The sequence below is a fragment of the Gambusia affinis genome, linkage group LG14 (genome assembly GCF_019740435.1).
Source record: "Gambusia affinis linkage group LG14, SWU_Gaff_1.0, whole genome shotgun sequence".
Taxonomy (NCBI): domain Eukaryota; kingdom Metazoa; phylum Chordata; class Actinopteri; order Cyprinodontiformes; family Poeciliidae; genus Gambusia; species Gambusia affinis.
In genome coordinates this window covers 5,986,126-6,012,961 of record NC_057881.1, presented here as the reverse complement: position 1 = coordinate 6,012,961, position 26,836 = coordinate 5,986,126, and the positions used below count along the sequence as shown (strand labels likewise).

The following is a 26,836-nucleotide window of genomic DNA, read 5'->3' as shown; positions in this document are numbered from 1 at the left end:
AGAAATTTCAAACAAGCCTAAAATAATTATTTAATTCAATATTTTTATTTATTTATTTTGTATTTTTAATTGTATTTGTATTTTTTTCAGTTCCTTGATAAGTATGTAACTAATGCAGCATTGACAGACTCAGTCCTCTCGTTCAAATATATCATTTTTAAATTGTGTCCATTCAACAAAACTTTTGCTGAATATTTCAAACGTCAAACATTTTGAAATATTATTTCAGTACCGCTGTGTTTCTGTGAACTCCAGCGCCCTCTGCTGGTCATTCAAACTCTCATTTCATGGATCATGACATCAGTTTCATGTAATTGCGTCTAATTTTCATCTTGATTAAATTTATATAATGAGAGCATCCTGGTATAAGCAGAGACCAAAACAAATCCTGCTGGAATAATCACGTTTTATTTTATTTTTATAGTAGATTTATAGGCAGAAAAATAGTTAAATCTAAAACAAAACTTTGAAGAACACAAGTTTACTTAGCAAACTTAACTAAGACCTTTTTAGATAACAAGTCTACAAAATAACGTTTTTCATTTTTAAAAGCCAGTTTTCTTTTTTCATTTTGCATTTATTACTGTATATTATGTGATTTTTTTAAAAATGGTAGAATATGCTTCTCTGTGTTTCATCTGGTACAAATCAAATAAAATAGCTTATCTTTTGTTTTATACAGAAGTACAAACCATATGAAAGAAAAGAGTCAGAAACCAAGATTTATATTTAATGTATTATCAAATTAATACTAAAAATGAAAGAAAGTTTAATTATCAAAACACAGAACAAACTATTTTCACTGAAGATTTGATGCAAATAAGGCAATTAAACTATAAGTAGCATTAAGGTCTTCTGAGGTGCTTGAAAAGATGAGACCAATAAAACTAAAAAGAAACCAATGATTACAGAATGATTTTTAAAAACCACCAGATGTGGTACGGTAATGTATAAGAAAAACGGTCATTGCCTTTAGAGTTGGCAACTGTTATCGGGTTACAGATGAGCTCTTCATGTCTCAAATTTCAGAGTGCAAACATCTAAAAACAGAAGCAGGACTTGCAACACCTAAATCTGAAATAGGAATCCATCTTGCATTAGAAAAAGGCAACATGAGGTTGATGAGGTTGGTGTGATGATATTTATGTGACGAACTGGAATGGCCTTCATTCTTTGAGGTCTAAAATCTGACTTTTGCCTCCTGATACGCAGCCACTTCCTGTTCGCTTGCTGCTTCTTCTTTACTTTAGCGTTCTTAAACGTCTCTGAGAAACTGAGAGTCACAAGATCAACAACGCTGATTGTTTTCTGTTCCTCTCAGAAGAACACGAATAGCATTAACCAACTTCTCTAGTTTCTGTAGTTTACCAATAAGAACTCGGCAGTCTTCCCCATGATCATATAGGATATAGCATGAGTACAACATGAAATCATTTGTATAATAAACCATTTGTTGGTCATTTTCACATTTTTATACAGAAAGAGAACAAACTTTGGGAACAAATTCCTGCAGGTTGAAAACAGAAAATTTAGGACTTTATTTTAAACAAAAGAATAAAGTAGTAAAATAAGACGAAGGCTAAAATTACAAAATGAGAACAAGACATTGAAAAAAAACCCACTAGATATAACTGAACAGATGGCACAGAAAATAAAACAATTTAAAAATTTTGCTTAGAGTCGCATTATATGTTGTTCCTCCACATGTCAACACAATAGCACTCTAAAGTTTCAAAGATCTACAGCAGGCGTCTCAAACTCCAGTCCTCAAGGGGGCGCTGTCCTGCAGTTTTTAGATGTCCCACAGGTACAAACACTGGAGTGAAATGGCTTCATTACCTCCTCCTTGTGTAGATCAGTTCTCCAGAGCCTTAATGACCTAATTAGTCTGTTCAGGTGTGGTGCAGCAGAGGCACATCTAAAAGTTGCAGGGCAGTGGCCCCCCCAGGACTGGAGTTTGACACCTGTGATCTACAGTGTTTGCATGAGAAAAAAAACTGCCATTTTTTTTCCAGGTGTAGCAGCAAGTTGAGTCTGAGCTCCTTTTGTCTCTTAAATTTAATGGGTTTAACTTCAGCAGAAATCCTCCTCACAATCAGAAAGCGGAACATCGCAGAAAGCTGATGAGATGCGAGACTTCCAGTTTGCACAGAGTCTAATTCTGTCTGCAAGAAACTGAGTCATAAAAAAAGTGATAAGTAACACTTGTCACTTCTTTTTTCAGTTCCTCTGATGCCAAAAGTCAACTACTCTTTGCATCTGTTAAAACTGTGAACTATAGTATGCTGCTTAGTGAGCAAAGGCTAAATTGTTGCACATTGGAAAACAGCGCCTGGAGGTTTTTCATGATGGCAGTACAAAGTTATGTTCAAAAACCTTGATTTGCAAATCTAACAACTTTGTCTCGCAAGCTCTTTCTTGACTATGTAATGCTATGGGAGTTGCATGAATGTGTGTTTGAAGGATAGGCTTGTGGGTTGGACATTTATTTACATGTATACTGTTACTCCATTAGAGCAGTCAGAAAGCTGCTGGCTAGTCTGAAGGAGCTGTATCCATCTTAATGCATACGTCCTTTTTGTTTTGTATATTTTTGTTGCTGTTATTCTTTCTCTTATCCAGTTATTTTGTACACACCAATGTTTGTTCTGTGTGCACTAATTGGTGAATTAAAAAAAAGAAGTATGAAGGATCTGAGTGGGAGAGTTATGAGAAGCACCAAGGAGGAGCTGCACCTTTAGGGCGGAGCTAGATCCACGCAGACGTTTTGCACAGCTGAATGGTTGCCATGGAAATTAAAGTATTTCTGACGTATGCATAAAAGAATCAAGACAAAACTCCAGGTATGTTTTTGATTACATGAAAACATAAGCACATAAAATTCATTTTGCAGAGCATTGACCTTTTGACACCTTGAAATAAAGTTAATGAATGGTTAATTTCAACTGTGATCTCACAACTCTTTACATTTTCTCAGATCAGCAGGTCCGTGTCTTCATTGAGAGCGCCCCCTGTCTGCAGAGCTCTCTGGACGTTCTGCCAGAAAACTTCTGGATGTTGTGCAGCCTGAGGCCAGCTCAGGTAGGTGTGTTTCTTCACCAGCTTCCTCATGCGGTAATATGGAGACAGATGACGAGAAGGAATGTTTTCTAAAAACAGCAGAATCAGAACGTCCTTCTTCTCATCAAACAGGCGAAAGCTGCAAGAAGTCAGGTGAAAGAGAGACATCATTTGTCAATATTTGTGAATATTGATTAGTTCTAAAGCTGGCTTTAATCCATTCAGTGTAACTAGTGCACTTTTAATCTTAAAGAGCAATATTATTGCCTAAATGTGAACAAGAGTGGTTCCTGTATTAAGTGACAATGTCTGATTATGAATTATTGCTAATTTGATGAAAAACCAATACAAAAATTATTATAAATTTGACAATTTTTTGCTATAACTGAGTTTTTCCAAAAAAAAAAGGCCACAAGAAAAAACAAAATTACAAAGCATGTATTCAACATCAATCTTTGATCAGATGCTCCACTTCAACAAATCTCAGTATCTATCTATATTTACATAAATACTTCAAACCTTGTATCTATGTAAACCCTGATTGTCACAATAAAGAGATAGGATCACGTAGTGCAGAGGCCATTTGTGGTCCTTGAAATGATTTCAATCAGCATCCTGACTAAAAGTCAAGAACTGTTCAAATCTGGCCAGCAAACCAGAAATCAGCTGATGACTCCAAATATTTTCAAACTGTGTTTTTCTTTGAATAAAGGCAGCAGTCCAAAGCCATTTTAATGTTTTGGATCTTTAAGGATTTAAAATTTCATTAAAATTTTGCTTATTATTGAGCAGGTGAAACTGAAGAAGGAAAATCACAAACTATTTTTCTCATTTTTAGTTTAATAATTTTTGTGGCCCACGAATTGTTTAAATTTGCCAATCTTGGCTCCAGGAACAAAAACTTTGGACTGATTTAGAGCATATAATTCTGCATTATTTTTAATTTTGAAAGGCCACAAACTCTTTCATGTATGTTAAAAGCATCTTGTATCCTCTTCTGTTAAGTTCTCACATTACAATTTGAAAAGCTGGATTTATTTAGTTGGTGATGTATATAAAATGTTATATTCTTGTTGTTTATAAAGAGAGACAGCGCCCCCACCTGGCCATCTGGATCTCTCTGGAGCACCACTCGCTCTGCAGGTAGCTGCTGCTGATCACACAGATGGTTTTCCTGCTGCCGTAGATGGCATCAGTGATGTTCTCTATGATGGGTTTACCTGTGGACGCACGTGGTGCATTAAGTATATGTTTTGTCATTTCTGATTAAAGAAAAAACAAAAACAAAAAAACAACAGGATATTAACAAACACAAAGAGAATTGCTAAACTTATTTTTTTTATTCAGCAAACAAACAAAAAAAATACAAACACTCAAATTGACAAGTAAAAACTATTAATGGATTGTTTTTTGATGTTATTGTCATTAGGACCTTCCACTGATAATGTAATGAATTTATGACATTACCGGCATATAAGTTAATTTCCTGTTGAAAGATTTATGGCTAATATATAGTCATTGTTTGTTTTTTAAAATTATTTTTGCTCTGCAAGGAAAATATCACAACAACCATCAAGAATGTTAACTTAGATAAAAAAGAAAAAAATAATTTTATTTTCTAAAGGGCGCTATTAAATTGAGACAAAAAGATTTTCTGGTGCAAAACTTTCTTTCACTTATGGGCTGAAGCCTACTAGTAAATTTGTGACCACCTAGCAGCAGTTTTCGATCTTAAAGCCATAATTAAAAGTTATACAACCGTTCATCTTTGAAAAGCAGAAGAAAAGTCACCTGCACAAGAAACAAGAATCCATCAAATGCTTTCTGACTGGTGAGCCAGGAAAATAAAACAAAACATTTCACATGTCTTTTCCGGGAGATATAGTATAGCACATGATTGGAACTCAGATTGCGTTGCCAGGTGACGGGCTGGGCTTTCCCTGAGGTTGCTAGGTAACGGGGTGGACTTCTCTGGGGTCACTAGGCCAGTGCCTGCTGATTTCTGACGTTACAGTCCGAAGAGTTTTGAAACAGGTAATTTTCCACACATTGAAAAACATTAACTTTCAGCTGAAACTGATCTGGGTGGTTTTTAAAAATAGTGGAGATCTAAGTGGAAGTAGAAAACATGTGCAGCATGTGATTTTTTAAATAAAATGTCCATATAAAAATTTCACCAAAATATCTCAATCCACCATGTCAGTCCACCCATCCATCCATTTTCTAACACCCTTGTCCCTAGTGGGGTCAGGAGGGTTGCCGGTGCCAATCTCCAGCTAACGTTTTGGGCGAGAGGTGGGGTTCACCCTGGACAGGTCGCCAGTCTGTCGCAGCACCACGTCAGTCATTCAACAGTATCGTCATGAAAATAAAAAGTTAAAAGACTGTATTTACCTGGTTGGAAGTCTCTGTGGTGCAGACAGAGTCTCCAGCCCTGCTGTCCCTCCAACACTGGGAGCATCTCTCTGTAAACCCAGCCCTCATCATGGACGTTATAGGACACAAAGGCGTCAAACTGATGAAGGACTTCCTTCTTCCTTCTCTGATTGTCATAGAAATAGGCTAGGAAGAGGTGGAAGGTGTAGGTGAGATGCCACCTCAGGAAGTTATAGATGAACGATGTGAGAAGAGTCAGAACAACCAGACAAGAGCTGTAAATGAAGTAGAAGAATCTGCCATCTTCCCAGCACAAATGAACGTCAAATTCCAGTAACAAACTTTCTCGTTTATCTACAGGTGAGGAACATTTATATTGATGAGCGTTTACCACCTGTATCTTCTTGTTGTCCTTCACCCATTGTATAAAACCTGCATTTGAGCAGTTACAGGTGAACGGGTTGTTGTCCAGGTCCAAGTACGTTAGAGAGGGGAAAGACTTGAACACAGTGTCATTAATCATATAAAGTTCATTGTCAGTCAGTTTCAGGTATCTGAGTGCTGAAAGGTTGGCCTTCACCAGAAAATCCAAAGAGCTGATGTTGCAATTGGAAAGCTCAAGACTGTGCAGGTTTGGGATCGGAAGGAAGAGTTCTGGACCCACCTCTGAAAAATCAGTCCCAGCGAACGTCATACTCTTGAGATAGGGGTTGTGCCAAAACATGTGTACAGGAGGAACTTCAGTAAATCTGTTAACAACTGTAAAATTCTCCAAATTTCTCATAGACCAGAGTATATCTGCTAATTGATATGGAAAGCAATAAATGTTGCAGATTACTGTGTATCTTTTCATTGATTTCAAGAATATGATATCTCTAGAATAGTTTGTTTGAATACCGCTGAAGCGGTTTTGAGGGTTCAATTCTATCGTTAGATTTTCCAAAAGCTTTAATTCCCATATGTTGTCTCGAGATGAAATAATATCCTCCAGTTTATTTACTTTAGGAAATGACCTTTGTGTCATCACATCAAAGAAATTAGTTCCTACATCCAACTGTTTCAGGGAATCGAAACCAAGAAAATTAAGTATATTTAGGAAAGCTATTTCATTGTGGTTTATGTTTAAAATTTCAAGCTTCGGCAAAATAATGTTGCTTTCAAATGTCATCAGTAGATTAAAACTCAGATCCAAAAGCTTTAGGTTTTCAAGATTTAGAAAAGCACACCATTTCACTTCGGTAATGCGATTTCTCTTCAGGTAAAGCTCTCTCAGTTGTGTTGTGTTCATAAAGTCCTCACAGGTCAGGTTTAATATGTAATTGTAATTCAGATTAAAGATCTCAAGGGAGCTGATATTTCTCACGTCATCTGGAACTTGGGTTAGCTGATTGTCACAAAGGTTTAGCGATCGGAGATGCTTCATTGACCCCAGTGACCCTTGAGGCAGTTCGTCTACATCACTTGTTCTCATGTCAAACTCTGTGAGTTGAGAACAGAGTGCAAGTTTATTGGCCAAATTGTTGATATGACTGTTAAACAAATCCAGCTTCCTCAGTGTTGGTATTTTGCAAATTGTAGATAACAATCCTTCGTAAAGATGCATCTTCAGGGCTTCTAGTCTTAGATGGCTTAAAGAGTCGAGACTCTCCAGGACTTTTGTGATCCCTTCGAAAGAAAGAATAGATCTCCCAAGATATAAAAACGATATGTTCCTTAGTAACTCTTTGTCAGGGATTTCCCATTGCAGATCTTTATAACAAAAACACATGGAGATCTCTATTTTCTGGAGGTAAGGAAAGATGGGTGTAGAGATGCTGAAAATTGTCAGGGAATCACCGGAAATATCCAACTCTTTAAGATTTGACGGCCGACTCAGCAGCAGGTCTTTGGTCTCAAAGGAAGAAAACCCATTGCATTTAAGTCCAAGCATCGTGATTTGAGGTAACTGTAGGATGGGCTGAATGTCAGTGATCTGTTGAAGCCTGTTGTTTCCTAAATCTAGAGTTTGTAAGCTGGTGAGGAACTGGAAAGCTCTTGTATGAATGACCTGAATACCGTTGTTGTTGAGATAAAGAACAATAAGGTTGTCCAGACCCTGGAACATGTTGCTTGTCAGGACATTAAGTTTGTTATTTCTCATGTAGAGAGTTTGTAGAAACATCAGATCAATAAAAGACCCTTGATCCACATGAGCAATTTGATTTGATGTTAAATCCAGAGTTCTCAACTTTGACATGCCAGAAAAATCTCCTTCATTAATTTTCTGGATACAGTTGCTGTTCAGGTTCAGTGAAACTGCATCTTTGGGGATGTCTTTGGGAATGTTTTCGATTTCCCTGTTTGCACAGTCCAAAGCCATATCAGCGGAGGGATTCTCCTGGTAACGTATTGTGCATGTTTTCAGTACGTAAGGAAGTGAAAGATTGAAATAAACAACAAGAAGGAGAACCCACAGAACGAAGCATGAAGACGGATGTCTAACCGCGGCCATTTCTTTAGTTTGAGGTGGTTGACAGTGTCATTCAAGAATAATTACCTGCATGCAAAAGATACACAAATGTAAGACCAGAGATGGGTAGAGTAGCACAACTTCAACATATTTTTACTCAGTAAAAGTAATAAAAATATTTGGTAAAAAGTCTTCTCAAGTACTGAGTAACTGATCAAATTACCCCGTCATCCAGACCAAAATATGAAGTTCTATGGACATTTTGGTATTTCAAGGATGAAAAAGACAGTAAGTCATATCAGCAACAAAAACTAACAATATCAGGCAAAGAAAAAAAATCTGTTTTTTCAATAAAAACTTCTGAAACTTTAACAAAATCTGCAGCCGTGTTTCTATGTCTGGTGAATTTTTGGTTAAATTTACTTGTTTAGCTAAAACAAGTGGGCAGAGAAACCAGAAATTTTACTCAAGTAACCGTAGCAATACTTTATAATAAATACAAAAGAGGAGTTTAAAACTAATTAGTCCAGATTTACATGACTCATTATTAGCACAAAACATCAAATTTATTTTTGAAAAGTGAATAAAACTCATAAAACAGAAAATAAATAGAGTTGGAAAACAACCCCATCCTGATGGAGCTCCATCCAAAATATAAAATTGTTAAAAATCTACACATAATTTCATAATATTTACACATTTATGCTAAAGACAAAACATAGAACTGGTGAAAAATCCCAAAATAGTGACACATAATTTGAGCAGTTTTGTGACCCAAGACCGTGTTGAGAGAAGTTAAATGTATGAATAACATCATAAAGAGCATGCAAACTATAAAAATTGCTAAAGTTATTTGAACAACTCAGAAGACCCCCAGAGCACCAGAATGTCTGTATTTATGAAAATAGTATTAGTCATTTAAACTTACAGAATATACAAAGTAGTGCAGAGAAATGCTGAGGATCAGAGGAAAAGCTGCTCCATGTCAGACTCGTCACCTTAACTATAAACAACATGGTGAACAAAAGTTATCAAGAGATAAATGGGTGGTTTATCTCCAACCATTTGTCAACAACAATAACCTCTTTCAACTCTTAAAATGATCTTTTTCACTATTTCTGTGTTTCTTTGTTTTTTGTTGTTTTATTTAAAGTCGTTTCCAGCTTAGGTAGATTCTCTTAGTAAGAATGACATCCTTATTTGAAAGAACTTTAATTTTGCATCTAAATGGTCACTGTTGTTGTTGATAATGGAATGAAGAGTAACTGTTTCTGCTACTTACATTTGATGTCTGCGTTGCGTTGTTCTGAACTGGCACTGCAGGTTCTTCTTTCGGAGATTTGCATCATATCTCGGTTCTTTAAATAGACAAACAGGAAGTCATAAGTCTTGTTATATGCTCACTCTGTTTGGCTTCTTTTCCTTCGCTGAAACCCTCAAATGAAGGCCAACTCACTGTGGACAGGGTTTCAGGTTGAATCTATGTTTAGTTATCAGTGTGAATATTTGGATGACATTTTAACAAAGTTAGTGTAAAAACAAATATAGGATATAGTATAGAGGTGTTGTTAACAAAGTGGCACTGTCAGGTTCTTGGGTTGTTTTTATGATTTTCTGCGTTTCTAAAAACAACCCTTTGATCACTTGATATTTTTCTGTATATTTATTTGATTATTTCAGTCTGTTCTTAGTTGTTTTAGTTAAATCATCTTTATTATTTATTTCTAGTGTTTAATTGTCCTTTTTTATGGTTAGATTTATTGTTTTTCCTTCTGCCCTGTTAGTGTTTGCTTCTAGTTCCAACCCTATGCCATCCCTCTCTATATATTTGTAAGTTTATTATCTTTTTCGTTAAAATAACTAACTACTACCTTCAGCCTCTTTTTCAGCTTGCATTTGGATTCAACTGCTGCAACATGACAGGCGCCTTAGTTCAGCCTGAAATAAATGTAATTTTCTGCTTCTAACCGGGGATTCTTTGATATTTGTTTGATGTTATATATTTTTTGACGTTACCAGAATATTGTCAATGTTTTGCACACATTTGTAATGGAAATGCAATTAAAACCACTGAATAGTTGACTAGAAAATTTAGTAGAGATAAAATTTCACATCTGGTACCTCCCAGAAATTCACTAAAATTCAATTTCTAAAACAATCCTTTGATATTGCTGTGCAATTTTTTGAATCTTGTCATTTTCAAAGATATTTGTTTTAAATTTTTCACATTTATTTACATTTCAGACTTAAAAGCATAATCAACTGAAGGATGATAATACACTACACAAACACCACACACCATAAATATAAGTTTTATTTACAGATTAATTCTTCCTCCTTTTATATAAAGAACTGAGTAAAAAAAACAGAAGTAAAAATTTTAATTCTGCCCACAGCATCTTTTTTAGCAACAACGTCTTGAAAAACTTTACATTGCAGAAACAGCTAAGCTTTTCATTGCTGTTTTATTTATTATTTTGTTTCCTATTAGAAAACCAATGGAAAATTGTTCTAAATACATTCAAAAATATAAAAAGAGTTAATGCAAAAACAATAAAACTGTCATCAGAAGCTTTAAGTAATAGTTATGTAAACCAAACTAATTCAAGTCAAGATCATGAATGTTCTTAAAGGGCCAGTTGAAACCAGTTAAACTGTTAAATATAAATACATTCTTCAAATTACATAATATTGAACATCTTTTCCATCATTCAAGGATTTTGTGATTTATTTTTTTGCAGTGAAGAAATGTTTGTGGTAATAATTTATAAATATATGTGCTTATGTATGATGATACTATGCACTATCGCTATGCATTGTAACTTTTAGTGAGGCAGATATTCAGTGGAAGTAAGAAATACTGCCACTTGCAGGTGGGAGTAAACCGTCACTTAGATGCAATGTTTTTACAAATTTTCCGGAAAATTTGCAATAAACTCAATTTTGCATTACCGTGAAAAAGTGCAGGGATTTGTTGATTTTTTGTGAATTTCCACGATAACTCACAAGACATTGGAGGAACTAATTGATGCAATTTGGCAGTAAACAAAGAAAAACTGTGTTAAATTGATTGTTAAAATCACATTTAAGCACACTGTTATCTTGACTGTTCTAATTAAGTGTCAATTTAGAGTCTGAAGGGCCACACAAAAAGCTTTGGGGGGCCGGATTTGGCCCCTGGGCCTTGAGTTTGGCACATGTGATGTAAGCAATTCATTCTTTCACTGCAAGGAGAAATGGTCACAATATATTAGAAGAAATGAAGAAGATACGCCACAAACCTGATGTAAACCCAAAAATTGGGTTAATGATAGCAAGAAATGACTGATTCACCCTGGAAAAAGGAAAAACAAAGATGCCATAAACATAAAATAATGCTCAACCCACTGTTTACAGCCAATCTGTACATTAATTCATGCTCTGATCTGACTTTTATTCGTGGTACGAAGAATTAATGTCAGCTCTTCTCCATTTTTGCTTTTAAATCTTATGATGACATGATGTGCAACGTGACTGTATGACTTGATTTGTACTTCTTTTTGTTATTCTTAATGTTTAAGTTACATTAACAGCCATTGTACATTTCTCAAAGTCCTGCCGGTCCGGTCAGCAGGTCCGTGTCTTCAGTGAGAGCGCCCCCTGTCTGCAGAGCTCTCTGGACGTTCTGCCAGAAAACTCCCGGATGTTGTGCAGCCTGAGGCCAGCTCAGGTAGGTGCGTTTCTTCACCAGCTTCCTCATGCGGTAATATGGAGCCAGATGACGAGAAGGAATGTTTTCTAAAAACAGCAGAATAAGAACGTCCTTCTTCTCATCAAACAGGCGAAAGCTGCAAAACACAAAATAAAAACGTAAAAATCAACCTTCCAGACTTCTCTGCGCTTCTTGTACAAACTTTTATAAAATTGTAAAACAGCTGAAACGCTGAGTGCCTTTCAGTCTAGACTAAAAATCCAACTGTCTAGAGTTGCTTTTGAAATGTTATGAATGAAACACTAACCAACATTTTGATTTTGGACAGCATTTGTGAAAATGCACTGTAAAAAAGTAAAGTAAAAATGTAAATATAAAAATGTAATCAACAAAATTGTTGATTTTTTTAGTGTTTTTATGATGTGAAGAACTTTGAACTGCCTTGTTGCTGAAATATGCTCTAAAAATAAAATTTGATTTGATTTGAATAATATTACACTTTAGTAATTTGTCTGTGACGAGGAACGTTGCTAATTTGCTCCCTCCTTCAGTAGACTATATTTCATCTGGCCCTGTAACAATGAAAAGTACTGCAGTACCTGCACCGTGTCAGCAGTTGGCAGTAGTGGAAACAGAAAGATACATTTAAATTCAAGCTAAAATGATAATAATTTGGCTGAACGTTCTCTCAAAAAACGCATCTCAGGTTTTCCATAGCAGCCTGTAAGTGTCACCAGTGAACTGCAGCTGTAGAAATGTAATCACACAAAAACGGCCTGCATGCACAATGGTGCGCAGCATATTTTTGTTCTTACCTATATTTTGCAGACATTTACAATTTGAAGTAATCCATAAATAACTGCATAAAATGAATTTTTTCCCAGGTTTTCTCTCAAAAATTCTATAATCTTTTCTTGAAGACAGAATTGTAATACTTTAATTATTCAGAAAGACAGCGCCCCCACCTGGCCATCTGGATCTCTCTGGAGCACCACTCGCTCTGCAGGTAGCTGCTGCTGATCACACAGATGGTTTTCCTGCTGCTGTAGATGGCATCAGTGATGTTCTCTATGATGGGTTTACCTGTTTGCAGATGCATTAGTTGCTATTTGATTGGAGTTTTTCATGGCAAGAAATGAAAAAAACAACAACCAAAACTTAAGTGAAAAAATGGTTGTGTTTAAAGCTGTAGTATGTAACTTTCATTAAAAAAATGTGTCACTTAAGTCTGCATTCACATTGCAGCTTGAAGTGACCCAATTCCACCTTTTGGCCTGAAGGCGACCTGCATCTGATCTTTTCATGACAGCCACAGATCGGATTTTCTTAATGTGGAGCCAGTCCACTTGGATATCCAGTAGGTATCTGATCTTCTCACATGTGACCAGAGTCTGTACAATCAGGCTGTATTCATCCGACCAAAACGTCACTGACACTCGACAAACGCATGGAGGGCCACTGGAGGCGCCATGATGGACGTCGGAAGTGAGGGCTGGGAGATTTGAACAGAGCGACTGAAATTGTTTTCCAAAGTTGTTTTTGCCAGTTTATTCATGGTTTCTTCTTGTTTAAGTGAAACTAATTTGTCTACGAACATAACACTCCTGGTTGGAGCTCAAAGATGGCGATATTGACAAAACTTGCAAACAGCTAGCTTAGAAATCGCCCCTTCTACTTACAAAGTAGATGAATATCAGTATTCTTACCTTGTAAAAAGTATTCCCTGCAAATCCGTGATTACACCAAGGGCTGCCAGTCACTGCTATTAATCGCTGCCCCTTCTTTCCTCATTAATGGTTAAACAATAAAATGATAAGTTTGGTTTCTATCCCTATACCCATCCCCTAAACCATCCATCCATCCATCCATTGTCTATTCACCCTTTGTCCCTAATGGGGTCAGGAGGGTTGCTGGTGCCAATCCCCAGCTAACGTTCCGGGTGAGAGGAGGGGTTCACCCTGGACAGGTCGCCAGTCTGTCGCAGGGCAATCCCCTAAACCAGTGGTTCCCAACCTTTTTAGTACAGTGGTAAACCCTTCGTAAATTCTCTGCGGACCGGGGGGCTGGGGGGTTGCGCGTTGCGAGGATGATCGATGCAGTTGTTTCTTATTCATTCTGCTGCATGTTGGTGCGCAAAACATAACCGATAGCGTCCAGTTTAGCGTCCACTACCCTAAATAACCGCATTGGTTGTTTTGATGTTCATCATAGTGGAGGAGTGTAGTTATGGAGTGTGACGTCACGTGCGAAGGGTAAATAAGGAGGTTACCTGGTTGGAAGTCTCTGTGGTGCAGACAGAGTCTCCAGCCCTGCTGTCCCTCCAACACTGGAAGCATCTCTCTGTAAACCCAGCCCTCATCATGGACGTTATACGACACAAAGGCATCAAACCGATGTGGGTCTTTTTTTCTCCCCTTCCTGCTGTCGTAGAGAAAGGCTCGGAAGAGGTGGAAGGTGTAGGTGAGATGCCACCTCAGGAAGTTATAGATGAAGGATGAGAGGAGAGTCAGAACAACCAGACAAGTGCTGGAAATGAAGTATAGAAACCTGCCATCGTCTCGACATGACTGAACGTCAAATTCTAGTAACAAGCCTTCTTGTTTGTCCACAGGAAAGAAACATTTATACTGATGAGCGTTCACCACCTGGGTTTGGGGGTTGGTCACTACCCAATGGATGAAGCCTGCATTTGAACAGTCACATGAGAACGGGTTGTTGTCTAGATCCAAGAATCTCAGAGAGGGTAGAGACTGGAAGACTGTCTCACTAATAACATTGATCTCATTGCCAGTTAGGTTCAAATATCTGAGAGCAGAAAGGTTGGCCTGGACCAGAAAATCCAAAGACCTGAGTTTAGACTTGGAGAGATCCAGGTTCTGCAGGTTTGGGAGTAGCAGGAAGAATTTAGAGCTTAAGTAGGACAAATCCGTCAATGATAACGTCAGACTTTTTAGCTGGAGGTTCAGCTCAAATGTTTCCACTTCATAATAATTTAAATAGATATTCAAAATCACAACGGTTCCCAGATCTCCATAAGCTCTGAGCATTTCCCTAATTGTATGAAAGGGCATCCATTGGGTAATGCTGCTTCCGATTAAAGTTAGCTGCTTCATTGTCTTAACATCACTAAAGGGTTTATCATTGTTTGATTGAAGACTTAGGGAAGTCATGTCTGTATGTAAGTAGATTGTTATATTTTCAATGTTCTCTAAACCACTGAAATAAGGTACGTCTACAAAATGATAGGTTTCCACCTTCAGTTCTTTGAGAGCCTCCATATATTGAAAAACATCTGTTTCCAGATACTTTATGGGGTTGCGGCTGATATCTAAGGTCTCAAGTTTCTGCAGGGAAATTTTGAAAGAGTCTCCGAATGTCTTCATCAGATTGTTACTCATATCCAAAACCTTTAGATTGATGAGGTTTTCAGTAATACACCTTTCCAGTTGGGTTATGCGGTTCCCGTTCAGGTAAAGTTCCTTCAGACGTGTGGTGTTGGAAAAATCATCGCATTTCAACACAGAGATGTCATTTTCACACAAAATCAGAATCTCAAGAGTAGAGAGGCTCTTTATGTCCTCTGGAACTTCGGTGAGCATGTTGTAACCCAAATTTAGGAATTGCAGTTGCGTCATTGTTTGCATTGAACCTTTTGACAGTTTAAACATGAAAGTATCTTCCAGGTTAAGTTCTCTGAGCTGGGCGCACGATGCAAGGTCAGTAATAAAATTGTGAAAATGGGTTTGGGAAATAGTAAGCTTCTCAAGTGTTTGTACCTTGCAGACTGCAGGTAGAAGGCCCTTTGCAATCCAATCATCCACACTTCCAAAATTTATAACTCTGAGTCTTTCAAGACTTCCCAGAACTTCATGGATTCCTTCAAAGGAATCCACTGTTGGGGCAACATCCAAGTTTGTTATGTTCTTTAGTAAGCTTTTGTCAAGTAACACCTGTTTTACACCATCTGTGAGTAAGAAGTCTATCGTCTGGAGGTAAGGGGAAATTGGCCCAATGATGGCCAAGACTTTCAAGTTAGAAGTAGAAATTTCCAACACTTCAAGACTCAAGGAGAGATTCAAAGGGAGATGTTTGGTGTCAAAAGTAGTAAATCTGATGTATTTTAGGTTAAGTGTAAGTAACTGTGGGAGATAGAAGAATGGTTGAATTTCTGCAACTTTCGTAAGTGGAATAAAGGCGATATCAAGAGTTTGCAAGTGGGCCAAACACTGGAAAGCAGATTCATGAATCTGCTGGATCTTGTTTTTGCTGAGGACCAGAACTGTGAGGCTGGACAGGCCTTGAAACATGTTGGCTGTCAGACTGGTAAGTTTGTTATTTCCCATATCAAGTGTCTCCAATAAAACCAAGTCGATAAATGACCCTGGTTCAACATAAGCAATTTCATTCACTGTTAAATTCAGATGTTTCAGCTTTGACCTGCCGCCAAAGTCTTTTAAATTAATATTTAAGAGCTGATTGTGTCCAAGTTGTATTGACACAGTATTTTTAGGGATGTAATCTGGGACAGTCACAAAGTTCATGTTTCTACAGTCCACAGAAACATCAGCAGAGACGTTCTCCTTGTAAAGTATTGTACAGTTTTTCAATGAAAACGCCAGCAAAGGGTTAACAGGAAGCAGCAGAAAGAAAAGATTAAGAATAAAGTAGAAGGATGAAGTATTTACAGAGGCCATGATTATTATTTGAAGATAATCACCTGCAAAAGAAAAATGTAGTGGAAGAATAACACTTTGGTTAGGATTACCCATTTAATCCCATTGGTAACAATTGGTGTCAGACATTTTTTGTAACTTCTTGAAGGTCTAAAAGTGTTTTTTTGGCTAATAATTGAAATTATAAAACAAAATAATAGGTTCTATACTCTATAAGCAATATCAATTTAATGTAGGTAGTGTGAATGGTCACACAACTAGACCTCTTTATTTCCTGTCTTTACACAGAAAATGAATGTCTGTATAAGAGGAAGTCAGTAAAATACAAAAACAAGTAAAACTAAAATATCTTGTAAATGTATTCTTTAAAGAATCTTCTACTGATGCATAGTGAGAATTTTATTCCTGCATGAATCAAAAAAGAGTAAATGTAAGCATGGCAACAATTATAGCATAACCAACATAAAATATAATGTAATTTATGCATTATTAATGTAACAGTGCATAAATATTACACATTAAGGAGGTCCAATGGTTGACATGCATGCACTTATTTTGCAGGAAATAAACTGCAAAATAAACAGGTTCAGTTAATGACCTTTCACATTTCACCTGAGAGCTTCAGTCGACGTTTCATGGGTGTTGACTGTTTATTCCAACTGATCGGTTTACTGTTGCAGAAATTGCTGAAATAAAGCCATCAATTCCTAAAAACCTAGCCTGCCATATCTTTTGATACACCAAATGAAAACCAAAATTAGATGCTTTAATGTTGGATAAAATTAGGCTAAGAACAAATTTTTGTACTCACAGTTTGATGCCCGAAGATGTAAATGTCTGAGCCGAGGAGCTGCTTCACTTCTTAAGACTAACAGAAAGGAAGCTACGTTCTTCCTACATGTACTCTTCAATGATTTCCTCTAGCAGCAGTTTAGTACTTTAGTTTCACTTTAATGCATCAAATGTTTGATAAATTTAGTTAAGTAGAGATATTCTATTCTGGCATTAAAGCAGGTTGATGATGCGCACTTATAAATCTAAACAGGAGTAATAACGTTTAAGTGTGTGATAAACGTTAAACACCTGAACTCCTGAAATGTGGCGTCCATTATCCTGATGAGAAGCTGTACGACAGTGACACCTAGTGGACAGAGGAAAGTAGACAAGAAAAAACACCTGCATGACTAAACAGTCGTTCAACAACACTGTAAAACATACTGAAGGTGGTTTAACTTGAAAATTCAATGCAAGTCAACAAGAAAATTGTGTTGGTTTTAACTCAGAAATTAAAGTTCATGAAGTTGATTTAACAAGAAACGAGTGTCTAAACATTGTTGTTTTGTATTTCTAATAACTCATTAATCTTGTGAGTTTGGCCTAAAATTGCAGCATTAAGTTTAAATAATTATTTCACAACATGCAAGAATAAAACCTGCCCTCACCTAATTAAAGAGCCACATTTCTCTATTATTTCTCCTCACAATATAAGGTTAAGATAAAAACTCATTTTATTTTAGAATAATTTAAATTCTTGTTTTAAGTGGCATGAACAAAATTTCTGATCTGAAAATGAGTTTTATGAAATATCCCAATGAATTCATATTTAGTGTGAACAGGACATTAAAATGAACATTTGTCTTAATAAAACAAAAGTCAGATCAATGTGACGCACTTCCATCTCAGGATGCAAAAAAAAATGCCGCTAAGCATTCTGGGAAATAGTTACTCCTGTCTTTTTCATCTTTCAGGTTTTTAAAGCGTTAACCTAAAAACTGAAGTTTATTAAACTTTTTGATGTTTTACAAAAGTAATAAAAGGTTAACACAACTTACTGCTGTAGGTTTGTCTTTCACAAAGTCACATTCAGGTTCAAAATCTAAAACTAAAAAATAAAATAAATAACAGAAACACACGTCAGGTTTTCTTCTGATATTTCCGTTTATTATTTTGTTTCATCCAGAGGAGTTCATGAATGAATGCAACTCACTGATACACTGTTGGCATATTTAGTGTTGTGATTTTTAATTGTATTTTAAAAGAGATATGATGTTCATTTTTTTAAGCATTGAAATTATTATAAAAAGAAATAAGTGTGATGCTTTTACAGGTCAAGATTTACATGTTTTCCTCATTTATCTTTTGTTTCTTGGAGATCTGTGACGCCTCTCATCATCCTTCCGGTCCGGTCAGCAGGTCCGTGTCTTCAGCAACAGCGCCCCCTGTCTGCAGAGCTCTCTGGACGTTCTGCCAGAAAACTCCCGGATGTTGTGCAGCCTGAGGCCAGCTCAGGTAGGTGCGTTTCTTCACCAGCTTCCTCATGCGGTAGTATGGAGACAGCTGATGAGCAGGAATCTCCTCCAGAAACAGCAGAATCAGAACATCCTTCTTGTCATCAAACAGGCGAAAGCTGCAAGAAATCAGATAAAAGAAAAACTGTAAAGTTATCAAACAGACTCATAGGTGCAGAACACTTTCCAAGATATGCAGCCTAATTCAAGATATTGAAAGATATCAAAACATTTTATATAAGACATAAATCCTAAGTAAAGTATATCTGAAAGGATTTCAAATGAAAACTAATCAGTATTTCTGATGTACAGTACAACATAATATTAAATATTGCAACACCTTATTCTACCAATCTATTTATATACTGAGCAGCATACAGGCCTTATGCATTCATGTGAGAGCAGGACGAACACATTTAGCTAAACTGTGAGCAAGTTTATGTTTTCTATTTGTTTTTATGTCTGTTTGGACAGAATAATATAGAAAAATGGGAAAAACCAACCAATTTTTCTTCTTGTGTTTGTTTTTGTAGAATCAGATAACCCTGGCTCGTGCTACATTTTTGGCATTGTTTGTGTTCTGTCCAATCAGTTTGTTACAATAGGATCACATGAAACCTTTTACGTTCTTTAACATCTTCATCTAGAGTTTCCTGTCCCAGCTCCAGTTATTTTAAACTTGTATTAATATTATTAATTTAAAAGAATGACATGTTCTTTTTTGTTTCCTGTTTTGAAGAGTGAAGTTGCATTTGTTCCTGAGCAGTAATTTTATCACACTTTAAGGTTTCATGTGATCAACTTTAAAAAGTAAGAAATACATTAAAAAACGTCCCAGTTGAATATATTTGTTGTTTGTTGAGAAATATTAAATGATAATGTTTTATATAGAGTAAACATTTATATTTTGTTAAAAGATAAAATGATTTATGGAGAGACATTGCCCCCTATAGGTAAAAACTTCATGGCCTTCACATAATAAACATTATGAATAATAAAATGGCTATAATAGATAAAATGTTGCTTTACAGTTTAACATTGGTGGATAAAACAGTCTAAACAGCTGATAAATTTATGTTTAAGAGCTTTATTCTTGAGGTTGACTGTTTAAAGACAGCGCCCCCACCTGGCCATCTGGATCTCTCTGGAGCACCACTCGCTCTGCAGGTAGCTGCGGCTGATCACACAGATGGTTTTCCTGCTGCCGTAAATGGCATCAGTGATGTTCTCTATGATGGGTTTACCTGCGATATGATATGAGAAGGTTATGATAAAAACAGCAACAGTTTAAAATCTGATTCAAAAATAAACAACGAAATAGAAAACAAAACACAGACGATGATAAAACTGTTGTTTTTTATGCCAATTAAATGAGTCATTCAGGCTTAATCTTCACTTTATTAAGCCCAGTATTGCAGCAAATGTAGTCTGTTACAGCTAAGTAAATCATGAACAAAAAAAAAAAAACATGAAGAAATTAACTTATCTTGAGAAAACCGTCAGAATAAAATATATGTGCTAAATGAGAAATTAACTCATTGTTTAAAAAATAAAGAAACATTGGAAAAAAAAAAAATGTGGATAACAGCAAATTAACTTGGGGAAAATTTTTTTTTAAATGGTAAATTAACTTGTTATCTTGAGAAAACTATTGGGGAAAAGATAATGCAGAAAATCTTTTTCAGGAAAGTAACTCGCTATCTTGGAAAACCCATCAGGAAATTAATTTTTCTCAAGAAAACCATCAGGGAAAAACTACATGCGTAAAACGTCTTCTCTGGATTTGCTCATCACTCTGAAACATGATTAAAATAGCTCAGATAAAACCAGAGGTCACCTGGCTGGAAGTCTCTGTGGTGCAGACAGAGTCTCCAGCCCTGCTGTCCCTCCAACACGGGGAGCATCTCTCTGTAAACCCAGCCCTCATCACGGACGTTATACGACACAAAGGCGTCAAACTGGTGAAGGTCTCTCTTCCTGCCCTTCCTGCTGTTATAGAGAAAGGCCAGGAGGAGGTGGAAGGTGTAGGTGAGATGCCACCTCAGGAAGTGGTAGATGAAGGATGAGAGGAGAGTCAGAACAACCAGACAAGAGCTGGAAATGAAGCAGAGAAACCCGCCATCATCCAAACAGGACTGGAAATTAAAGTCCAGCAACAGGCTCCCCTGTCTGGACACAGGAAAGGAGCATTCGTACTGATGAGCGTTTACCACCTGGGTCTGCGTGTTGCTCTTCACCCACTGGATGAAATCTGCATTTGAGCATTCACAGGTGAACGGATTTTTGTCCAGGTCCAAGAACGTTAGAGAGGGAAGAGACTGGAAAACTGTCTTGTTAATCACATTTAACTGGTTGCCGGTCAGTTTGAGATATCTGAGAGCAGAAAGATTAACGTGTACCAGGAAATCCAAAGACTTCAGCTGAGACTCGGAGAGATCGAGACTCTCCAGGTTTGGGATTGGAAGAAACAGTTCAGATTGTAACTCTGACAAATCCGTCTTCGTAAATATCAGACTCCTCAGCTTCTGATTGAACTGAAACGTGTCTGAGTATGGAGCACTCAAATAAACATTCTCAGCTTTAAAATATTCCAGATGCTTCATCTTGTGAAAGAGTCCTTCTGCCAGGTTGTAGACCACACCCTGGTGATCATACCTGCAGGCCACCGAGACACTTTTTAATGATTTCATCCTGATGGAGTCTTCGTAGGTTTTTAAATAAGGAGTTCTGAAAGGTCCATTGAAATTGAAGTTGACTTGAATCTTTTCCAACTGTGGCACAGTTTTCAAATTTATAAAAAATAGTGGAAATGATCCAGAAAACGATTTTAGGCTTTTTAGTCCCAAAAATGCAAAAGATTTTACATTTTCCCTAAAGTATGATGTCACATTCAAATGCTTCAAGGACCGTAAGCCTCGGAAATCATAATTGTTAAGAAATTTTATAAAGTTTTGACTTAAATCCAAGATCTCAAGCTTCTGTAGGCCAACTTTGGTGGAGGCTCTGAACGTCACGAGCAAATTGTCACTCAAATTCAAAAGCTTCAGGTTAGTAAGACTTTCCATGACGCATCTCTGCAGCTTGGCAATCCTGTTACCATTTAGGTGTAGTTCTGTAAGATGTGTGGTGTTCACAAAATCCTCACAGCCTAATTGGGAAATGCTATTATCATTCATAATCAAGATCTCAAGGGAGGAGAGGCTCCTGATGTCATGCGGGATTTTTATGAGCTTGTTGTAGCTCATGTTAAAAAACCTAATTTGCCTCATTGAGTCCAGTGATCCTTGTGGAAGTTCACTTATTAGACAAATGGACAGATCAAGATCTGTGAGCTGAGAGCATTGTGCAAGATCAAGAGTATAATTGCTGAAATCGATTTCAGACAAATCCAGCTTTCTCAATGTTGGTATTTTGCAGGCAATAGCCAACAGTCCATCCCTAATCTGGATGTGTAGAAAATGTAGTCGTAGGTGATAAATTGAGTCAAAAGTCTGCAGGGCTTCTTGAATCTCCTCATTGGAAAGTGGAAGCATGTCAAGACACAGATGTGTCACATTGTTTAGTAATGGTTTGTCTGGTAAATCCCATCGTGAACTACTGTTCGAAGACATAGAAAGGTATAATTTATGGAGATGAGGAAAAATTGGTGTTGTGATGCCAAATTTTATGAGTTTATGACTGTGAACAGACAACTCTTTAAGACTTGAAGAAAAATTCAGATGGAGATCTTTTGTTTCAAAAGAGTAGAATAGATTGTAAGTAAGGTCGATGGTGTGAATTTGTGGTAGTTGTAGGATGGGCTGAATGTCAACAATTCGTTGGAGCATATTTCCCTGGAAGTTCACACTTTGTAAGCTGGTCAAAACCCGAAACGCAGAGTCATGGATGAACTGGATGCGGTTCTGAGAGAGGTCGAGCGCGGTGAGGCTGGACAGGCCCTGGAAGACGTTGCTCGTCAGGTTGGTGAGACGGTTTCTCCCCATGTTGAGAGCTTCCAGTGACACCAGATCGGTGAAAGAGCCATCATCCACCTGAACCACTAGATTGTACTCAAGATCCAGGATTTTCAACTTTGACATACCACAAAAATCTCCTTGGTGAACTCTCTGAATTAAGTTGTGTCCAAGTTTTACTGAAACTGCATCTTTCAGGATGTCGTCAGGGATAGTCACAAGCTTCCTGTTTGCACAGTCCAGCGAAACCTCAGCAGAGGAACTTTCCTCATGATATATTGTGCAATTTTTCAATGAGTAAGGCAGCGAAAGATTGGTATGAAGCAAGAGGCAGAGAAGTGAAAACACACTTCCTCTTGCAGCCATGCTTGTTTTAGGTCAGGATTTTTGTCAGTGTTGTTCCATGATGGTCGCCTGCAGAAAACCTGGAAACAGAGAAAAAACACTTAGTGCAACTTCCTTAGTTAATGACAAAGCTTTCTTTTGGAAAACTTTACAAAATATCACATTTTCAGATAAAAAAGTGAAACATTTGAACATATATGACAAAAATATTCCCACTCTTCACTATGATGCATCTGGTTTCTACTGAATCCTTGAGATGTTTCAATAATTTATTCCTCCTGTGTGAAATTCAGTTGAACTAGAAGATTATCAAGGCAGAAAACTAAGCAACGAAGTCACAGAAAATTCCCACTGAGCTGTTAGACTGGCTAAGAAACAAATCCGGTGAGAGATAAAAACAAATAGTTAAAGCAATATTCAAAAGAAAAAGGAATGAATCACTGTTTTGTTTTTTTATTCATTTATCAGATTTACAGCATTTGTCACTCTTTGCTGCCCTGTGGTTTACTAGATTTAAAATAATAGCAATATGTTGGCAAGGTTAGAGGAGTTCCTGAGCAAAATGCACCACAGACATTTTTAAACTTTTACTGAAAGCAGAACTGGGTTTAGTCATTCAGTAATTTTGCTGAGTATTTTTGAAGAAAGAGTGATTCATCTTTCTTTCCTTCTGCCAACAATAAGAAATGTTTCTTCACCAAGAAAATAAACCAACATTGACACGGCATATTTTTTTTAATCAATGCTTTTCTTTTATTATTTAAATTCTACATTTATTTTCAACAAAGATCTACAGATCATCTTTTCATAAAAATGTACTTAGTTTGTTCTAAAAGTTTGTAGTCAAGCTGATAAAAATCCTTATCACCAAAACATTTTGTGTTTTGAATTATATTTTTTTATCAGTTTATATGCTCCAGTCATTAATATGATGATTTTGGCACAAGTGACAGAAACTTTGAACAACGCTTTAAGATGTTTTTGTTGAAAATGGGATAAAACAACTACAGCTGGACAAAAAATGAGCACAAAAAGAAACTAAGCAAACAGATTCACAGCATCTACCTAAATAACAGAGTCACAAATTTATACAAGAATGTAATTTCTTGAAAAAACTAAACTGGAATACATCACTGACTTTTTAATTTAAGTATCATCTCACAATTTGTATTTTTTAGTTTGTGAAGAATAGACATTATTTAACTTGCAGAATCTTTATGTAATCACTAGTTTTTCCTGCATTAGCTTAGAAACAATTACACATAAAGTGTTCTTTCTCACAGAATAGGAGCAACTTTTAATTAACAAAATATTCCTTAAATGTAGAAATATCCAGTGACTGATTGAATCAGTGAAGTTTCTGATACTCACAGTGAAGCTGCTTGTGTCAAGCGAAGCGTAAAATGTTTGCGTTGTTAGACTTCCTCCTCATTTTTCTGAAAGACACAAGTCAACACCTACAGACTCACTGCCACTTGTGATGAGAGGGACTTCAGTTAGTGAATATGGAAAACAGGAAGATACAACCCTGATCACTGTTGTGATCACTGTTTCACTGTTAGGTTGTCTTCTCTGAGATTATTTTAAATACATTAAGAAATAATTGTTTAATTGCTGCACAGACAAAACATTTAAATACATCAGGGTATTACACTAATGAGGTTCTTACGTTTGTAATGGTTTTACACAGGTAAGATACACCATAGTGAAGATTTGAAATTCTGAACAATAGTAACAAAAGTTGAATAATCTAAAAAGAAAAAAAAAAACATAAAATGAGATGCAAATCTAGTACGTGGAGTTCTTCACAAAATCTCAGTGGTTATTTGTTCCCCTTTTGCCTGAATCTGACCACAACTCACAGATGACAATTCAAACCTCCTTCAGCTACTCATACATACTTAATAATATCCTAAACTAAATTGTACTTTGGATAAACAAATATTTTTTATACTATTTGTGTTCGCATTTATCTTGTACTCTTCATAATTCCATATGTTGGACTGAACATTGAACATAAAACTTGACTTATGCAGTCTTATAACATAAACAGTTCCGTAATTACAGGCTGAGTTTAAAGTTATTGACCCTTTGCACGTGACGTCACGCTCTTCAGAACTCCGCCCACTCCGCCATGATGAACGTCAAAACAACCGACGCTCTAATTTAATGCCTGTAAAACAACAGGTAGCCGGTAACCAAAAATCGCTTTTATTTAGTTAATTTCACTTTAAAAATGGTCACAAGATGCTGCGCGGTCGGCAGCATAATCAGACAAGGATATAAACAAATCTTTTCATTTTATTGTACAACTTTTAATGAGGAAAGATGGCGGTGGCGATGGATCGCAGCCGTTAATCATAATGACTTGGCAGCCCGAGGTGTAATCGCGGATTTGCAGCAAACACTTTTTACAAGGTAAGAAGATGAACGTTCATGTACTTTAAAAGTAAGTGTAATTAGAAAGATACCAAATATCGCATTATGCAGAAGGTACGTGTCTAAGCATCGGTAACCATGGAGACAATGCCACGCCATCATGTAGCCTAGCACGTATGGAAAAAACTGATTAGCGTCTCATCTTCTGTGCGTTTTAAAGGCTCCTCCGGTGTTAGGAGAAACGCTGCTTATGACACAATAATGTAAATCATGTGGTGTGAATTCAGGTAAAGTAGGTAATTTGATCAACACGTAAACAATCAACAATTTGATCAACATTTATGGGTCGGTTTCTAAGCTAGTTGTTTGCTACTTTTGTAAATGTGCCATCTGTGAGCCCGAACCAGGTGTGTTACGTTCACAGACAAATTAGTTTGACTCGAACAAGAATAAACCATGAACTAGAAAATTCCTGAAGAAATTTAACTGGGGCCTGCCAAAGTGTGCCCGTCGGTTTGGACCCAGCGTTCTGATGCTAAGAATTTGCATCAATGCTAAAGAAAGCTGCAATGTAATCAATAGAATCAGTAGAATGTTCAGTAAACTGGACATGCACCATTCAGTATGATAAAGTAAGTGTATTAGCTAAATTGAGCAAAAATGCTAATGTTAGCGTGAATGCTCTCAGTAGCATGTGGGATATTATTAGAATGTTCTCTGTAATTTACTTAATTCCTTCAGAATACTAAACATGGCAGATAAGTAAGAAAAATAGGTAATAGCTTATTTAAGCTAAAAGGCTAATGCTAATGAACTGCCTTGCTGCAAGGCAGCTCCTAACCTGAGAGAACCAGATAATGCAGAATGATATCATTGCACACCACGACGGTGAACTATTCAGAGGGGCATATTGAGGCTTTTATTTTGAAATTCGCAGTAAGCTTCATATTAAATGCCCACACTAATCCAGTGTCTAAGAGTGCTTTGGATAAACCAATCACGTCAAGCAAAAATTACTAAATATTTGATGTAAAAATTGCCAAGGCTTTTATTTTGAAATTTTCAGTAAGCATCATAAGAAATGGTCAAACTCATCCCATGTGTAACAGTGAATGTGTTAAATCGTTTCTATAATGCTCAAAACACAAGTAGTTCTAAAGGCCAGCTCAGTCCTCCTCTGTAGTAACTGACAGTTCCACCATGTTGTAGTTCTAACCTTCAGTCTTTGTAGTTCTAAAGAGCAGCTCAACTGTCATGACAATGAAACACAGGGAGAGATGGAATACTAATAGTTTGAAGCAGTTAGTTTTTCTGATCAAAGCAGGCCAAACATATCTTTACCTAAGTGTTGCCAATAGCATGTGGGGTATCATTAGAATGTTTTCTGTAATTGATTTACTCAATTCAGTATATTTAAAATGACTAATAAGTAAGTAAAATAGCTAATAGTTTATTTAAGGTAAAAGTCTTATCTTAATGATCTGCCTTGCTGCGCAAGGCAGATCCCTAACCTGAGAGAAGAATATAAAGCATTCTAATTTTATTGCATCGCCTTACGGCGATGCATTAACCTGAGGGCAATATGAAGGCTTTTCTTTTGAAATATAAACATAAGCTTCATA

At 36.6% G+C, this 26,836-nt stretch overlaps 3 protein-coding genes across 10 annotated transcripts; all 3 read right to left on the bottom strand.

Moving 5' to 3' along the window:
- Window positions 1-1,523: 1,523 nt before the first annotated feature.
- On the bottom strand, window positions 1,524-9,207 carry LOC122843179 (toll-like receptor 13). Of its 4 annotated transcripts, XM_044137761.1 has the most exons (5): window positions 9,168-9,207; window positions 8,814-8,888; window positions 5,455-7,972; window positions 4,163-4,280; window positions 1,524-3,199 (listed from the first exon to the last, which is right to left on the bottom strand). In XM_044137761.1, the coding sequence occupies exons 3-5, from the start codon at window positions 7,925-7,927 to the stop codon at window positions 2,974-2,976; spliced, it is 2,817 nt and encodes a 938-aa protein (XP_043993696.1). In that variant the 5' UTR covers window positions 7,928-7,972; window positions 8,814-8,888; window positions 9,168-9,207; the 3' UTR covers window positions 1,524-2,973. The 4 variants fall into 4 exon arrangements, with proteins under 4 accessions (XP_043993696.1, XP_043993697.1, XP_043993698.1 ...); XM_044137762.1 differs by lacking the exon at window positions 8,814-8,888 and having other exon boundaries at window positions 9,168-9,196; XM_044137764.1 differs by lacking the exon at window positions 1,524-3,199 and having other exon boundaries at window positions 4,138-4,280.
- A 983-nt stretch (window positions 9,208-10,190) lies between these two features.
- Window positions 10,191-17,366, bottom strand: LOC122843176 (toll-like receptor 13). 3 transcript variants are annotated; one of them, XM_044137754.1, is made up of 4 exons: window positions 17,333-17,366; window positions 13,846-16,293; window positions 12,542-12,659; window positions 10,191-11,712 (listed from the first exon to the last, which is right to left on the bottom strand). In XM_044137754.1, exons 2-4 carry the CDS (start codon window positions 16,268-16,270, stop codon window positions 11,472-11,474), a joined length of 2,784 nt encoding a protein of 927 aa, XP_043993689.1. In that variant the 5' UTR covers window positions 16,271-16,293; window positions 17,333-17,366; the 3' UTR covers window positions 10,191-11,471. The 3 variants fall into 3 exon arrangements, with proteins under 3 accessions (XP_043993689.1, XP_043993688.1, XP_043993686.1); XM_044137753.1 differs by lacking the exon at window positions 17,333-17,366 and adding an exon at window positions 17,061-17,324; XM_044137751.1 differs by lacking the exon at window positions 17,333-17,366 and having other exon boundaries at window positions 13,846-17,034.
- An 802-nt stretch (window positions 17,367-18,168) lies between these two features.
- Window positions 18,169-24,480, bottom strand: LOC122843177 (toll-like receptor 13). Of its 3 annotated transcripts, none has more exons than XM_044137755.1 (4): window positions 24,207-24,409; window positions 20,375-22,915; window positions 19,664-19,781; window positions 18,169-18,656 (listed from the first exon to the last, which is right to left on the bottom strand). In XM_044137755.1, the coding sequence occupies exons 2-4, from the start codon at window positions 22,854-22,856 to the stop codon at window positions 18,419-18,421; spliced, it is 2,838 nt and encodes a 945-aa protein (XP_043993690.1). In that variant the 5' UTR covers window positions 22,857-22,915; window positions 24,207-24,409; the 3' UTR covers window positions 18,169-18,418. The 3 variants fall into 3 exon arrangements, with proteins under 3 accessions (XP_043993690.1, XP_043993692.1, XP_043993691.1); XM_044137757.1 differs by having other exon boundaries at window positions 22,619-22,915; window positions 24,207-24,338; XM_044137756.1 differs by lacking the exons at window positions 18,169-18,656; window positions 19,664-19,781 and having other exon boundaries at window positions 20,381-20,631; window positions 20,751-22,915; window positions 24,207-24,480.
- Between the last annotated feature and the right edge of the window lie 2,356 nt (window positions 24,481-26,836).

Excerpts from the sequence above, each read along its gene's own strand:
- LOC122843176 (XM_044137751.1), bottom strand. The coding sequence starts at position 16,345 with ATGGGTAATCCTAACCAAAGTGTTATTCTTCCACTACATTTTTCTTTT. Across the intron at positions 12,660-13,845 it reads CCACAGAGACTTCCAACCAG|GTAAACCCATCATAGAGAAC; the intron begins GTAACCTCCTTA and ends ATCTGCAAACAG. Across the intron at positions 11,713-12,541 it reads AGAGAGATCCAGATGGCCAG|CTTTCGCCTGTTTGATGAGA; the intron begins GTGGGGGCGCTG and ends TGTGTTTTGCAG.
- LOC122843177 (XM_044137755.1), bottom strand. The coding sequence starts at position 22,856 with ATGGCTGCAAGAGGAAGTGTGTTTTCACTTCTCTGCCTCTTGCTTCAT. Across the intron at positions 19,782-20,374 it reads CCACAGAGACTTCCAGCCAG|GTAAACCCATCATAGAGAAC; the intron begins GTGACCTCTGGT and ends ATCATATCGCAG. Across the intron at positions 18,657-19,663 it reads AGAGAGATCCAGATGGCCAG|CTTTCGCCTGTTTGATGACA; the intron begins GTGGGGGCGCTG and ends GATTTCTTGCAG.
- LOC122843179 (XM_044137761.1), bottom strand. The coding sequence starts at position 7,927 with ATGGCCGCGGTTAGACATCCGTCTTCATGCTTCGTTCTGTGGGTTCTC. Across the intron at positions 4,281-5,454 it reads CCACAGAGACTTCCAACCAG|GTAAACCCATCATAGAGAAC; the intron begins GTAAATACAGTC and ends GTGCGTCCACAG. Across the intron at positions 3,200-4,162 it reads AGAGAGATCCAGATGGCCAG|CTTTCGCCTGTTTGATGAGA; the intron begins GTGGGGGCGCTG and ends GACTTCTTGCAG.